Genomic DNA, 16410 nt, shown 5'->3' on the forward strand with positions numbered 1-16410 from the left:
TCTCTCTCTCTCTCTCTCCCTCTCCTCCCTATCTCTCTCCTCCCTATCTCGCTCTCTCTCCTCCCTATCTCTCAGGGACGTTTCGCTGTACGTTCTGTCAGACGGAGGTAGAGGAGGACGAGTCTGCGGTGCCCAAGAAGGATGCCAGGACCCTGGTGGCCCGTTTCAACGAACAGATCGAGCCCATATACGTGCTGCTGCGTGAGACCGAGGACGTCCACCTATCAAACGACCTGCTGGAGCCCGAACCTGCCGAGATCCCTGCCCTCAAACAGAGGTCGGCCCCACCCCCTTTCACCTCCAACATCCAATCAGTGTTCACGTTTTTCTGAGTCCCGCTGTAAATGTGGTCCTGTCACCGCTCGGCTAGTCCTGTACACCAGAGCGTTATATTTAGTTAGGACGTTGAGGTTTCTGACTTATGATGCATTTTACATGACACTACAACACTCTATGGCAGCTATGTTAGCACCACATTAACATTACATGGGGGGTATTTAAAGAATGCTATGTAACAATGTCTAGAATTACAACAATATTTAAAATGTAAAAAGTTGGCCCAACTTCCTAAATATATGGCTCTCCTGTAAACTGACCTGTAACAGGTCACTGTGACTTATTCACAGATGAAGTCCTTGTGTCTGTTGTTATTAGTGGAATGCAATGTAGTTTACTGCTCTCGGGCTTCTCATTAACAGATCACACTGAACTACTGTCCCGTGCAACAGTGCTAACTTGTCGCGCTCTCCTCTCTGTCCCGCCCTGTAGTCGAGACCGTGCGGCGGCGGCAGCGGGTGCAGCAGCTGGCGGTCCCCACCGTGAGGCCTGGTCCACCAAGGGCTCGTCCTACGCCGACCTGTACACCCAGAACGTGGAGATCAGCATGGGGGAGCAGGAGGAGCAGCAGCGCAAGCAGGCCAGCGAGGGGAAGGCACCTAGGGAGAGACCCGTGTGGCTGACAGAGAGCACCGTGCATGGAGGAACGTACAGCGAGCCAGACCCACTCAAGAACTGTGAGTTACTAAGTGCTGCTGTAGCGCAGTACGGACTCTGCTGTTTCTCTCTCCCTCTGTCTGTCTGTTTGTGTCTCTCTCTCTTTGTCTGTCTAGGCTTTCCTTTGTGTACTTGTTCTCCAAATCATTTTATGAAGCGATTTCAGTGCCAACAGTATTTTAATTTGTATTAGGATATTGAGTTTAATATTTTAGAATTTGTAATGCATAAATGTAATCATTCAATTCATAAATCAAACTTGTATTTCATGATTTGAAATTGAATGAATATCACTTTGTTTTTAAATGTATTATTCAATATGTATATATTCAGTTTCAATATGGTAGCTATTGCATTCATTGTCTATCAAGTTGACAAACCTGTCATTTCAAGTTGATCAAAGTTTTGTATTCAACTTCCCCAATGGATTCTGATTTCTAATTCAGTTCTCTGAATCATCAGAGACAACATCCTGGTACTTCGCCAGAGAGGAAAGATAGAGGAGAACAGTTTCTGAATCCAATGTGGCATGTTGAGGTTATTTTCTTGCCCATGAATTTGGCTCTAGCATTTGAACCAATTTGGCTACGAGCTATTATGAATGCTAAGACTCTCTGGGAGCATGGACGTGCCTTCTGTTCCACTCTGATGATCACAGGCCGCGTTAGAATGGAGTGTCACTCAAACCGCAAGACGACCCCAAATATAATCTAGTTAAATAGCCATGTCAGAACCCGTCTAAGGATACTCTTTCCACTCCCTGTTTCCTCTTGCTCTTGTGACTGACTGGGTTCGAACCGGGTCTCCTACATGTCACAATACTGTGTTAGCCCACTGGGAGAAAGCCCAGAGGGATGCGTTCAGGAAGCTGACGCTAGTCTCCAGCAAGCTTCATCGAACCCTCTTTGACCTCATACTCAGAGATCACTGCACCAATATAAGTGACTGGGTTCGAACTCAGGCCTACTGCACAACAACACTTTCTGTGGCAAACAGAAAGCTCTGTGCACCCCATTTAATGAGTAGTCTTGTAATTACCTGCCTGATTCCCGCTTGTAGCGAACCGTTCATGTAAGCTCGCGGGGTCAGGACCAGGTGCGAGGAGGCTATGTGATGGACAACCTTGGCTGAAGATGTGTTCGTTTAACTGATGGGGCTCTAACCCAGGTCTCTTGTGCACCAGACAATGCCGCTTTTCAGGTCTCAGACAAGTTACTCTCAAACGAGCCTGGTCACCGAACCACCTGTGTTACACTTCATTCCCCTTTGACCTCCTCCTTGAAGAGGCCCGTCAAAGACACGGGACCGATGCCTGGGCTTTAGCTCAACAGGCTAACACAGTCCTAACCCAGTCAGTCATGTTAACCTTATAACGACTGCCCTTGCCGGAAACTTGAAACCAAGGAGCGGACTAGGACCGAAAATCGGCCCTGGCATTTCTAACACACCGGCCCGTTCTTTCCCCTGAGGTCCCCACACTGGCCCATTATTTTCCTTGAGGCCCCCATTATTAGCCAGAGAATGATCATTTTGAGCAAGAAAACCAAAGTTTAAAATGGACGAGCCCATCTGGCATTAGCTCGAAATGCCAGATAACCAGTCCGCCCCTGCTTAAAAGAATGTCTAAACGGGTCTCAGACAAGGTTCTCATCACGTAAGCATGGATCACCAAACCAGGCGAGTAACTTTGCTGGATCTTCGAAAACTTGTGATGTTGCAGCAGATGGGGAAATGTAACACTCACTCAAGCCTGAAGTGTAGCCTCTTGCGCAATTGTAGAAGGCTTTATTTTAAAATAGCACGATGGGTTCGTGTTAAGACCCGAGTTCGAGTCTCCATATGAGCTGGATCAGGGGAAGCGTAACTCGCTAAGCAGGCAGCGTGACTTCTTTTAAAGTGGTGCCACTGGACTTGGATCTACTGTTGCGCCGGTTCAACTGCTGGGGTCACTGTGGAGGGATTTTTAAAGGGGGTGAATGAAGCAGATGAAGCTCTTTTGAAACTCACTCATCAGCGTCTGAAGCGTTGCTCCTCGCGCAATTTGAAGAAGGCCTTTTTTCTCAATAGTGCAGCGGGCTGGAATGCTTCAGGTGGGCGGTCAAGTGTGTTTGCGAGGCAAAGGTTCCGAGTTCGAGTCTCGGGATGAGCTGAATCAGGGGGAAGCGGTCCTCGTTAAGCAAGCAGCGTGTCGTCCTTTTACGGGAACTTTCTGAACTCATCCCTGTATTGAAACTGAATATATACATATTGAACATGAATATTCAATTAAATCATGGAATACAACTTTGATTTATGAATTCAACGATACAATTTGCAAATAAAAAATAAATTCTGTATCCTAATACAAAATCAAAATGATGAAATTTGAATACAATTTCTGTTGGCACTGAAGTCGCTCCGTATCCTCAGTTAAGGCCTTAATACATCAGGTTCTACATGTTTTACCATCTCCCACTAAAGGCTAAGCCTTGATGTCTGAATGGGAGTAATCAGTGTGTGTGTGTGTGTGTGTCTGAGGTTAGACTGCTCATTAAAGGCATAGTGCAGGATTTTGGCACTGAAGCCCTTTATCTACTTACCCAGAGTCAGATCTCATGGATACCATTTTCATTGGCTCGCGAATCTACCTCATAACTTCCTCCATACTGGATTCAGAGACATTCAAATGGTATTAATAAGTTCATCTGACTCTGGGAAAGTCGACAGATAAAATCTTGCACTTATCCCTTTAATAAAACCCTGTCTGATTCATGATCTTTCAGTCCTTTATTGGAGGTGTTTGTCTTTGTAATGACCTCCGAGACCATTGGACTTTAAAAGAAGACATTTAATCTCTGTGATGAATTTGCACATCTCGTCTTTTAGTTTACTTGTAATTGTATAGCCGTATGTTGCTTTTCTAACGATTTATTATTAGCTGTTTCTGATTGACTTGTGATGTTCTCTCTGCAGCCGGAGACGACGCGGGAGGAGCCCAGGTGGGTGTGGCCGGGCTCGGCGGCGGCCAATCGGACGAGAACGAGGAAGTGATGCGCGCCCTGCTCATCCACGAGAAGAGGAGCGGTGCCGGGCCGGCAGGAGGCGGAGCCGTAGCGGCAGCCAGGGCACTCACCTCCTCATCAGCAGCCAGGGGCAGCGACTCGGAGAGCGACACCAGCGAATCAGACGAGGACGCTCCCACGGCTCCGCCGCCTGTGGCTGCGGCCCAGCGGCGGCCGACTGGCATGGAGATGGAGGAGGAGGATGATGATGACGAGTTTGAGGAGGTGGGGGACGATGAGTCCATGGTGATGGTGGGGGGACGGTCCTTCTCCTATCGGGAGGTGAGCCAGAGACCAGAGCTAGTGGAGAAGATGAGCTCTCAGGAGAAAGAGGCCTACATCGAGATGGGACAGAACATCTTCCAGGAGATGTACTTCTGACTGAAAACACACAGACACTCACGTACACAGCCTCTCTCTCTCTCTCTCTGTCTCTCTGTCTCTCTGTCTCTCTCTGTCGTGTCTCCTTCACCCTCTCGTCTTCTCCCCTCGAAGAGTGAAAACAAGATGTCACTCTAGTTCCAATTCTGTTCTAGAGACCAGACTATTGCCATGACAGGTGTATTAGCAGTGTGTTAGTCTGGCAAGTCACTCAGACTCAGCTCAACCAGTCAGTGTTTCCTCAGTATTACAGTAGCTGAATGTTACAGCACACTACTCTAGTTTTGCTCTGTAACCACAGCATGATGCCTAGTGAAGACACACACACTGCCTCCCCTCTCATCCTGTCTCTACCTCCTGTACCCATTACTAAACAGGAACAGAGTTGAAGATCTGGGAACCTGTCCAGAAAAACAAGTCACACGCACTCACGCACACACAGTTGCCAACCAGTTCATTAGACCACAGTAGACCACGCCGCTCCTTTTCTCTCCCAGTGCTCCAACCTTATGGCTCTCTGTCTCCACACTCCGTGAATTCTTTACTGTTCTCAGGGCGAGCTGTTTATTATTCATTTCTCCTCTCACACACAAGCGCTCTCTTTTTTTTCATCCGATTGAGAGGCTTTTTGGGGGGGGGGGGGGCTCCCTCCACAGGGAAAGAGACAACTCTGGAGCGAATAATACTGGCTTTGATGTTACTGCGGTAACCCCCGGGATGGGGTGACCTGCTCAAACGCGGAGGCACCCCCCATAGCGAGGCCTTTAGCGGTGGCGTGGGGATGACATTTGCAGAGCATGTGGCTTTTTCCCTCCGAAATGTGACCGTATATGACGGTGTCTCTGTCGCTGTGTGAGACACAGTACCACTCCAACCTTCAACTCTCTGCTTCTGATTAATTTTTCACTGTGTCTTTTTTTTTACAGAGCAGTATTTACCTGTTAGGGAAGAACTACCATATACTGTGTAAAGAGATTGAGAAGAAAATCATGGTAATTCAATGTTTTTTTAGAGAGGGTATCCTTATTGAATTGTATACTGGCAAAGGGGCCAAGAGTGTCTAATTTTCTTTTTTTGGCTAAACATGAACATGGGGAATGTTTACTATGTTAAATTTCTCTTTGCTTTTCTCTACTATGGTTTTGACCTTTGCCCTTTTGAGTTGTACCACCTCCCCACCACTAGGCTCCGCCACATCTTTAGTTGAGCCTGTCAATGAAGAGCCACTTGCCTAACGTTTTAAGTTCATTGATTTGTAAAGGTACAGCATTAAAGCAGATGATACTTTTGAGGATTTCAGTTAAGTATTTCTTTGTCTTTATTGGTCAATTTTTGATCTTGCTTGGATACATTCCATTACAGGTTTGGTTGTCTTCTTATTTCTCCTCGTAGAGACATTGCCGGTACCTCATCAACAGCGAGTAGTTTCTCTTCAGATTCAAAAAGTGAGCTTGCTTATACGGCTGTCGAACCTGGCCAAATGGCTTAGGGAGAAGCTGCCAGTTCGCATTAGTTCAAATGTCGACAGTGGAGTTTAGACAAGGTGAAGTGCTATCCCCGAGGACTAGCGAAGAGACGGGCGCACACACACACACTTCCCTTGCATCTTCAGGCCAATTAAATTAGTAGAAAAACTAGCGGAGCTTCTCAGAGGCTTCCATCGTATAGCAGCGTAGCTTTAACCTGCCCTATCAGATCTGTGGTCCTGAAGCAGGCCAGGAGAGGAAGCTATTTAAAAGCACATTTGGTTAGTCATGCTGCTAATTGCTCATGCTAACTCCTGAAATGCTTTAGAGAAATATGTCTCATCTAGATAAACTGTACCCACTAGCTCTGGGCCTGTATTCATAACGAGTAGGAGCGATGATCTTGGATCAGTTGTGATTTTAGATCATAATGACGAAGAGGGGGGAACCTGATCCTAGATCAACACTCCAGCAAGTCTAAGCAACCCTGTCTGTCTCCACAAACAAGATGTTCCACTCAGCCACAATATATTTATTTATTTAACCTTTATTTAACCAGGCTAGTCAATTAACAACTAATTCTTAAAATGCCTGTGGGGACGGGGGCAGGGATAAAAACAAATAAACCAACCAATGTAAGACAAAACGGACAACGCAGACCGAAGACACTGGCAACAGCACAAATAAAACAGCAAAGAAACTGTGGGTGTGTGTTTAGTAAAACAACATGCTTCCTTACATAAGGCAACGCAAACTAGTGACAACTAGAAACAACAACCTGTTCATCTATTTGTCCTTGGAACTCTTAAGATCAACTTTACTACAGGAATGTATGTATCCAACCTTCTCGGACTTTCAGAAGAACAGAGTAAGGATGAATGTATTTTTGCGCAACCATGCCATACCATACTGTTGACTTTTTACATAAACCTACGGTAGAGAGGCCTCTGGGTAAAGAGGGAGATGAGAGGATGGCCACCTGCGGTGCACCACCTCAAAGGTCAGGATGAAACACGACCCCTAGCTCATTAAACTCACCTGGCCTCCATGCAGCCCTTTGGAAGTCTCAATTAAAACCAACGGCATAGCCACACACAGACCATTGATCTCTCATGGAGGGTGGGGTGGGGAGTGTGGCTGCCGTGGAGAGGGGTGGGGTGAGGGGCAAACCAGCCCCTTTACAGGGTCTCTTCTCAGATCTGCCACATCCCAGTGTATTGTGGGGGCTGGGTCTGGAGCTGGGGGTCCCTGTTGGTGCAGTAGAGAGGGAATTATTGAACAGGTAAGGGATTAAGGTTGGCACCCCTGGCTGACTGGGGAGGAAGCTCATGGTGTTATGGTGGGGGTGTAGAGTGTCTCTGGTGTGGTTCGTAATGATTGATGCTCAGGATGGATGCCGGGGGAGATTACATGCAAGTTGACGTTTATAGTCGCGAGTCTTGTCCTGGAAGCAGCGCTGAATGATTTCCCTTTAGGGCTATATTGTAAAAATAAAATTGCTTTTTGGCCTTGATTTAAGGTTAGGGTTAGGATATGGGTTAAGCAGTGTGGTTAGGCTTAAACTCCAGTTTTTCTGAATTTGTGGCTGTGCCAGCTAGTGACCTCTGTAGAGCTGCCTCCAGAACAAGATTCATGACAAATAACGCTAACCTGCAGATTACATAGTGATTGATTGAAGGTTCTGTCATCATTTATCTGATAAACTGGTCTAGAAGAAGATTAATGTTCAACCCTGTCTGTGCCTGTCTGTCTCTGTCTGTCTGTCTCTCTGCGTACCTAACTGTCTGTCTGTCTGCCTCCTTGAGTACTGTAGTCTGGTAAGACCTAGCAGTGTCTCAATCCCATGGGACGCTGGAGATTGGTTGCACTGCAGATCGGCTTTCCAATCAGTTAGTGGACAGTGAATTAGTCAATTCTGAAGTACTGAGGCAAGATGCAATAGCGGTTAGTTTGTGTGCTTTGCACTGTCACGAAACAGCCGAAGTTCATACTTTATTACATGCTTATGCATGTCAGGAGGCTATATGGCAACAGAGGTCTCGCATGCATATTGAAATAGTCAATGATGAAGTTCTCTGAATGTTCTGAGGAAGTTTAGTGTTGGCTTTGATGCAGTGTGTGACAATGCAGGGAAGCATAGCAGGTAGCGTACCCCGTTTATTGAGGCGAGTGAATGAACCTTAGCGGTTCTTTACTGAATCTAGTCTGACATTCAGTCAGATGCGGGCTCATTCGACAGTGACTAAATACATTGAGTATTTGAAATACAAAGCACTGACATTTGAAATGAGTACAGGCTGAATAGCAATTCAATTTCTGAAATCAGATCACCGTGTTTTAATCTTAAATTGACTTCTGTGCATATTTTCTATTCCGACCTCCTGTTACCTTTCCACTCACTCATCTCCTGTTGCCTTCTCCATCTCTCTCAATCTATCGTCCCCTTCCCTCTTCCTTCCTCCCCCCCTCTCTCTTCCTTTTCTCTGATTGACAGAGGGTTTGCGGTGAGAGAAAGCAGATGGAGGGAGGTTTGAGTGAGAGCAGCTGCACTCCTCTCTCCCCACTAATTTCTCATCTCCTTCTCTCCTTCTCTGAGAGCTCATCTATCTCATGGCAGATGTTGGTCATAATGAGAACGGGGCTGTGTGAATGAGATCGTTTTCTCCTCTCAGATCTCCATCCAAACTAGCAGATGCAGCGGGCCTCTCACTTAGGCACAGGTAATGGGAGAAGAGGGCAACACAGATGTGGACCACCTATTTCCTTTTTCCCCTGATCCCTCATTCATTTACATTTTATAAATAATACTGTTTGCTTGTTTGTCCCTTCATCATTGCCTCCCATTATCCTGTCTTCTTCCTCTCTTCGTGTCACTCTTTCATATGCCTTCACTTATTCTGCATCCCTCTATCAACAGTGTCAGCGCGCATCTTTCTCTCTACTTTTAGTGCCAGCGTCTCTCTCTCTTTTCTCCTCGCCTCTCTTTCACGGCAGAGCTCAACTTTCACGATCCCTGACTGCCAATCAAATGTCAGATTTCAACGTTTGACCTTCATAGCCCCTCCCCCGCCCCCAGCATGCCATTGTGCCCATTGATCCCTCAAGACCTCTCGGCAGAGAGAGAGAGACTGTTTGGGAAAACGAGTACAGAGAGAGAGGAGAACCTGCTCGATATCAATTGCGACCCTCCCATATTTGTTTTAGTACCAGAAGCAATGATGTGGTCTATACCTGTCCCAACAAACACACGCTAGCTATCTCCAATCAAGACGTTCCACACATATCTGTCCTCATTTCAAAACCATTAACCTCAGGATGTAGACCCCTGGACACGCACGCACACAGACACCGCTGGGGATATTGATCTCTATTTCGGTTGACGTGGACAAAGGTTAGAGATGGATCTCCTTAACTCGGGGGTAACAAAGGCACTTTGTCCCTCCCAGGGATCATTTTCTGTAAAAGGCAATTGTAATGACTGCTGCTGCTACTTGGAGAGACAACAACAAAGGTCACCCCTGATTACGTATGTTTGCACAGTGAAGCCTTTCACCTCCGATTCACACGGACGCTTCTATCCCAGTGCAGTCTGCCTTTCAAACTAAGCAACCTGAGCTGTTTTCGGCGGACTTTTAGCACATGACTGAATTGTTTTCTTTTTATGATCTTACCACTTAACACCTTTTAATTTCTGTTATTTTGATGATTTTTTTCTGACTTTCCTATATGTGAGAGAGCTCTGACAAAGAAGTTAAATGTTTGTGTTACTTTTATTACCTGCAAATTAATTGCACTGAACAAAAATACAAATGTAACATGCAAAAATGTCAAAGATTTTACTGAGGTACAGTTCATATCAGGAAATCAGTCAATTTAAAAAACATAATCAGGCCCTGATCTGTTAATATCACATAACTGGGAATACAGACATGCATCTGTTGGTCACTGATTCCTTAAAAAAAAAAAGTAGGGGCGTGGATCAGAAAACCAGTCAGTGTCTGGTGTGACCACCATTTTTCTAATGCAGCGCAACACATCTCCTTTGCATAGAATTGATCAGGCTGTTGATTATGGCCTGGGGTATGTTGTCCCACTCCTCTTCAATGGCTGTGCGAAGTTGCTGGATATTAGCGGACACTGGAACACGTCGATCCAGAGCATCCCAAACATGCTCAATGGGTGACATGTCTGGTGAGTATGCAAGCCATGGAAGAACTGAGATATTTTCAGCTTCCAGGAATTGAGTACAGATCCTTGCGACATCAGGCCTTGCGTTATTATGCTGAAACATGAGGTGATGGCAGCAGATGAATGGAACGACAATGGGCCTCAGGATCTCGTCACGTTATCTCTGTGAATTCAAATTGCCATCGATAAAATGCAATTGTCTTCGTTGTCCGTAGCTTATGCCTGACCATATCATAACCCCAACGCCACCATGGGGCACTCTGTTCACAACATTGACATCAGCAAACCACTCGCCCTCACAACACCATGCCATCTGCCCGATACAGTTGAAACCGGGATTCGTCCGTGATGAGCACACTTCTCCAACTTGCCAGTGGCCATTGAAAGTGAGCATTTGCCCACTGAAGTCGGTTATAACGCCGAACTGCAGTCCGGTCAAGACCCTGGTGTGGACGACGAGCATGCAGCACTTTTTCCGTCAAGTGAAGAAGCCGGACGTGGAGGTCCTGGGCTGGAGTGGTTACACGTGGTCTGCGGTTGTGAGACCGTTTGGATGTACTGCCAAATTATCTTAAACAACGTTGGAGGAGGCTTATGGTAGAGAAATGAACATTACATTCTCTGGCAACAGCTCTGGTGGAAATTCCTGCAGTCAGCATGCCAATTGCACACTACCTCAACTTGAGACATCTGTGGCGTTGTGTGACAAAACTGCACATTTTAGAGTGGCCTTTTATTGTCCCCAGCACAAGGTGCACCTGTGTAATGACCATGCTGTTTAATCAGCTTCTTCTTATGCCACACCTGTCAGGTGGATGGATTATCTTGGCAAAGGAGAAATGTTCACTATCAGGGATATAAACACATTTGTGCACATTTTCTGGGATATTTTATTTCAGCTCATGAAACATAGGACCATCACTACATGTTGCATTTATATTTTTGTTCAGTGTACTTGAAAATACACACACACACACACACAATCTCTGTGGTATCTCCTGCCTCACTTTGTTTTGAAGGAGAGATGGATGCAGCAGCTGCTGAAATGAAGGGAGCTCCAGTGGAAATGACAGTGCTGCCTTCCTTAACTCCTTCACTGGTATTGATAGCGCCTAATTACTATTCAGATTGATACCGTTGATTCCCCTGCCTTGCGTAGCTGCTCTGACGAGTGGGAGCTCACTTTCAAGCGTTTGATGTAGAAGTGTGTGTTTGTGCATGTGTGCTTACGTGTGTGATCCCAGTTTGTGGGTGTGTGTGTTTATCTCTATGTAACCACAGAAGAACTATTACACACCTCTTATGGTGTTTAGTACAAGTCGATAGAGTGTGTGAGTCTTTAAATACGTGTATGTGTACTTTCGAGGGTGTAAACTGTGTGTATGTTGTGTTACACATGTCTACGTGTCTAGCCTGGATCTCCAGGGGCGGTCACAGTGACACGGTGGCAGCGTCTTGTCCCCTCCTCTCCGCTCCCCCTCATCTCCCCTTCCTTTCTCTGCAAGTCCATGTTACTGCCTGGCTGTCTGAAGTACACTGCTGTTGTGCTGGTGAATCATGGCCTCTCTGCCTGTTACGGCAGTGGACTGACTCACATGGCGAGGAGGCTGTCTGCTTAGCGTGCGTCACAACGCTACAGACATCCTTATATGATTGACTGGTGATCCTTTAGTCCAGGGAGCAAGTTACCTCAGCCTTAACCTAAGGATACAAAGTCCAGTAGACCCACTGTGCAGATGTGTGATATTAGCCACAGACATTTAAATGTCTTCTATAGATATGCCAGTGGAGGTTAGTGGTTTTGAAGAACCACTCTACTACCTCATCTCACCTCTAGTAGGGTACCTGGATGTCAGGGCTATCTGACCACCGGCCTATACCCTCCTACCATACCCTCCTGTCCTCCCTACCCTACCCCCTACCCTCCTACCATACCCTCCTGTCCTCCCTACCCTATCCCCTACCCTACCCTCCTACCATACCCTCCTGTCCTCCCTACCCTACCCCCTACCCTCCTACCATACCATCCTACCCTCCCTACCATACCCTTCTGTCCTCCCTACCATACCCTCCTACCCTCCCAACCATACCCTTCTGTCCTCCCTACCATACCCTCCTGCCCTCCCTACCATGCCCTCCTACCCTCCCTACCATACCCTCCTGTCCACCCTGCCATACCCTCCTGCCCTCTCTACCATACCCTCCTACCCTCCCTACCATACCCTCCTGTTCTCCCTACCATACCCTCCTGTCCATGCCCTCCTGTCCTCCCTGCCATGCCCTCCCTACCATACCCTCCTGCCCTCCCTACCATGCCCTCCTACCCTCCCTACCATACCCTCCTGTCCACCCTGCCATACCCTCCTACCCTCCCTACCATACCCTCCTGTCCTCCCTACCATACCCTCCTGTCCTCCCTACCATACCCTCCTGTCCTCCCTACCATACCCTCCTGCCCTCCCTACCATACCCTCCTGTCCTCCCTACCATACCCTCCTGCCCGCCCTACCATACCCTCTTGTCCTCCCTACCATACCCTCCTGTTCTCCCTACCATACCCTCCTGCCCTCCCTACCATACCCTCCTGCCCTCCCTACCATACCCTCCTGCCCTCCCTACCATACCCTCCTGCTCTCCCTACCATACCCTCCTGTCCTCCCTACCATACCCTCCTGTCCTCCCTACCATACCCTCCTGTCCTCCCTACCATACCCTCCTGTCCTCCCTACCATACCCTCCTGTTCTCCCTACCATACCCTCCTGTCCTCCCTACCATACCCTCCTGTCCTCCCTACCATACCCTCCTGTCCACCCTACCATACCCTCCTGTTCTCCCTCCCATACCCTCCTGTCCTCCCTACCATACCCTCCTGTCCTCCCTACCATACCCTCCTGTCCTCCCTACCATACCCTCCTGTCCTCCCTACCATACCCTCCTGTTCTCCCTACCATACCCTCCTGTCCTCCCTACCATACCCTCCTGTCCTCCCTACCATGCACTCCTGTCCTCCCTACCATACCCTCCTGTTCTCCCTACCATACCCTCCTGTCCTCCCTACCATACCCCCTGCCCTCCCTACCATACCCTCCTGCCCTCCCTACCATGTCCTCCCTACCATACCCTCCTGTCCTCCCTACCATACCCTCCTGCTCTCCCTACCATACCCTCCTGCCCTCCCTACCATACCCTCCTGTCCTCCCTACCATACCCCCTGCCCTCCCTACCATACCCTCCTGCCCTCCCTACCATGTCCTCCCTACCATACCCTCCTGTCCTCCCTACCATACCCTCCTGCTCTCCCTACCATACCCTCCTGCCCTCCCTACCATACCCTCCTGTCCTCCCTACCATACCCTCCTGTCCTCCCTACCATACCCTCCTGTCCTCCCTACCATACCCTCCTGCCCTTCCTACCATGCCCTCCTGCCCTCCCTACCATGCCCTCCTGTCCTCCCTACCATACCCTCCTGTCCTCCCTACCATACCCTCCTGTCCTCCCTACCATACCCTCCTGCCCTCCCTACCATGCCCTCCTGCCCTCCCTACCATACGCCCCTGCCCTCCCTACCATGCCCTCCTGCCCTCCCTACCATACGCCCCTGCCCTCCCTACCATACGCCCCTGCCCTCCCTACCATGCCCTCCTGCCCTCCCTACCATGCCCTCCTGTCCTGTGGAAGGAGGATTAGGAAGCATGATGAATCCAGAAGTACCCACACCCCCAGCAGGTGAGTCTGTCACTGGGATGGACACCAGGGTGAATGCTTACGGTCTTTAGAGTAAGATCCAGTCTCGAACTGATACAAGACGGATGTGTTGACAGATAAATGTTGTACAGAAGTGAATGGCTAAAGCATTCAATTAATCAATCAATCAATAAAATGTATTTTACACCAGAAGTTGTCACAAAGTGCTTTACAGATACCCATCCTAAAACCCCAAAGAGCAAGCATTGCAGAGGCAGAAGCACAGTGGCCAGGCAAAACTCCTTATAAAGCAGGAACCTAGGAAGACACCAGGTATCTACAGGTATTTGTAGATGTTCTTGCTTTCCCCTTTCTGTTTTATTTTTCATCAGCCTACCAAGGATAAGTTAGTATTCTCCTACTAGGGAAGTATTGCAGAATTTTTCAAAACGTTTTGAAAAACTTGAGCAAAGAGTAGTATTTTGGCTGACATTCTTTCAGAATTCCATGGTGACTCAAATGTGTCTCTTGAATTAATGTCTTATTTGTACTTTTTCACCAGTCCTTCATATGTTACTTGACTTGGAGTCACTCACAGCTGCTGCCCCTCAAGTGGAAACACGAGGGAGAGAGGTATTGACATGAAGGCTGTAGACTAGAGGTGACCTACGGTTTTACATTTAGTCATTTAGCAGACTCTCTTATCCAGAGCAACTAGGGTTAAGTGCCTTGCTCAAGGGCACATTGACAGATTTCACCTAGTCAGATCGGGGATTCAAACCATCGATCTTTCAGTTACTGGCCCAACACTTGCCCTCGTAGAGGGTTAACCTTTGATTCCTGTATCCATCCTATCCCGCTAGGAATTGGGGTGTCGGTAGATTTCCGACATGACAGATGAGCTGCCAAGTGATCCTCTTCCATGCATTGGATTTCCGGGTCACGTTCTATCGGAGGGATACAATCAGGTCAACTCTATGGTCAGCTCTATACAAGAGCAGTTTTATCTGCAACGTTCAGAAGGTCACGCCATCCTGATAGCGACCCCCGTTGGATCAGAGAGCAAGGAAAGGAAATGCTTTGTTAATTAACTCTCCATATCACAAGAAGGTATGCAACAAGGTGTTCAAATCAGGTCAAGCTTAGCCCTTTCTCATTTCATCATGAAACAATGTAAAATGCCATCATTAAAAAGCCTATACTAATGAAAGACTGAAATAAATCTAGACTGTCTATGTCCAGGGATCATGAATCACCAGACAGACTTGTGTCTACACCTGTTAATGAAACTGAAGCTAGGATCTCTAACCCTCCTGTGTCTGTCTGTCTGAACTTGTCTCAGGCCCTCTGCCTGCCTTGAACCTTGACAGAGAGAGACGCTATATTTAGCTCACAGTCGAGTTCTTCTTTGACAGCCTGCCTTGATATGTTACAAGGCAGGGCGAATTCAACTCTCAGACAAAAAAAGAACAAAAGTATAGGGGAGAAAAGAGAGCCATGCATTCCAGGATAAGAGGAAGATGATGGATGGATAGATAGGTAATGATGGAGGAGAGAGATGGTTTTGCCAAGCAGTGGAGGCTCCTCGGAGGAGGAAGGGGAGGACCATCCACCTCAGTGAATTTCAGACAAATAAAAAGAGTGAAACATTTTTAAAAGTTATCCTTTTTTAGACAAAACTACTAAATATATTCTATTCACGTCACCAAATAATTGATTAAAACACACTGTTTTGCAATGAAGGTCTACAGTAGCCTCAACAGCACTCTGTAGGGTAGAACCATGGTGTAGCCTTCTTCTGGGTACATTGACTTCAATATAAAACCTAGGAGGCTCGTGGTTCTCACCCCCTTCCATAGACTCACACAGTAATTATGACAACTTCCGGTGGACGTCCTCTAACCTATTTGAGCTCTTGCAGCATGGAACTGACATGTTGTCCCACCAATCAAAGGATCCGAGAATGAATCTAGTACTGAAAGCATAAGCTACAGCTGGCTAGCCCAAAATGTGTTGGACTAGTGATTACACCCTAGATCAGCTAGATGCAGGCAAGATGGTGCAAGGCGGTATTGAATGTGTCACTGTCTGTCACCTTGATTACTCAAAATTCTCTCTACCTGTGCACCTACGTTGTAAATTTACATTCATAGGCTAGGTTGTAGCAACCTCATGATGGGTATAGGGAAAATATCGATGTTACATTGCGCTAGGTGACTGGAATATGAGTGACAGATATGCTATAATAGAAATAAGACCATGCTCATAAAAAATTAAAAAACATTCTCCCTCATTTTATTAAACGGCACCGACCGCCATTGTTGCCAAGGTGTAATAATCTACAAGCCTCTATCTGTGTAATGTTTGTTTTATCTGTACTGGGCTTAACAATTTAAACTTCTTCCACTAACAAAAATACTTTTGGACAGCTTATCTTGTAAAATTATTCTTTGTACTGTTTCTTTTCTTCTTTACGTCTTTGGCTCCTCTTGGTTCACACCTCTTCCTCCTCCACCTCTTCTGGCCTGCTGGGAAATTTCCCATGAGTCTGTGTGGTTGACGTAGGGTCTTGTTTGTTTGTACCTTGCCAGACACGCAACGTGCCTGCATGCCACTGTCTCCTGGCCAAATGAGCACAGGGCCTCATCAGAAAAC

The 16410-nt window shown here is 47.2% G+C and overlaps 1 protein-coding gene across 1 annotated transcript in view; it reads left to right on the forward strand.

Moving 5' to 3' along the window:
• Positions 1–5714, forward strand: part of gtf2e1 (general transcription factor IIE, polypeptide 1, alpha) — a 41162-nt gene extending 35448 nt beyond the window's left edge. Inside the window, exons 3-5 of the mRNA XM_071340635.1 lie at positions 76–277; positions 769–1013; positions 3946–5714. Of these exons, the coding sequence (XP_071196736.1) occupies positions 76–277; positions 769–1013; positions 3946–4415 (917 nt within the window). The 3' untranslated portion in view covers positions 4416–5714. The remainder of the gene's footprint in view (positions 1–75; positions 278–768; positions 1014–3945) is intronic.
• The last annotated feature ends 10696 nt before the right edge of the window (positions 5715–16410 follow it).

The sequence above is a fragment of the Salvelinus alpinus genome, chromosome 14, assembly GCF_045679555.1.
Source record: "Salvelinus alpinus chromosome 14, SLU_Salpinus.1, whole genome shotgun sequence".
NCBI lineage: Eukaryota > Metazoa > Chordata > Actinopteri > Salmoniformes > Salmonidae > Salvelinus > Salvelinus alpinus.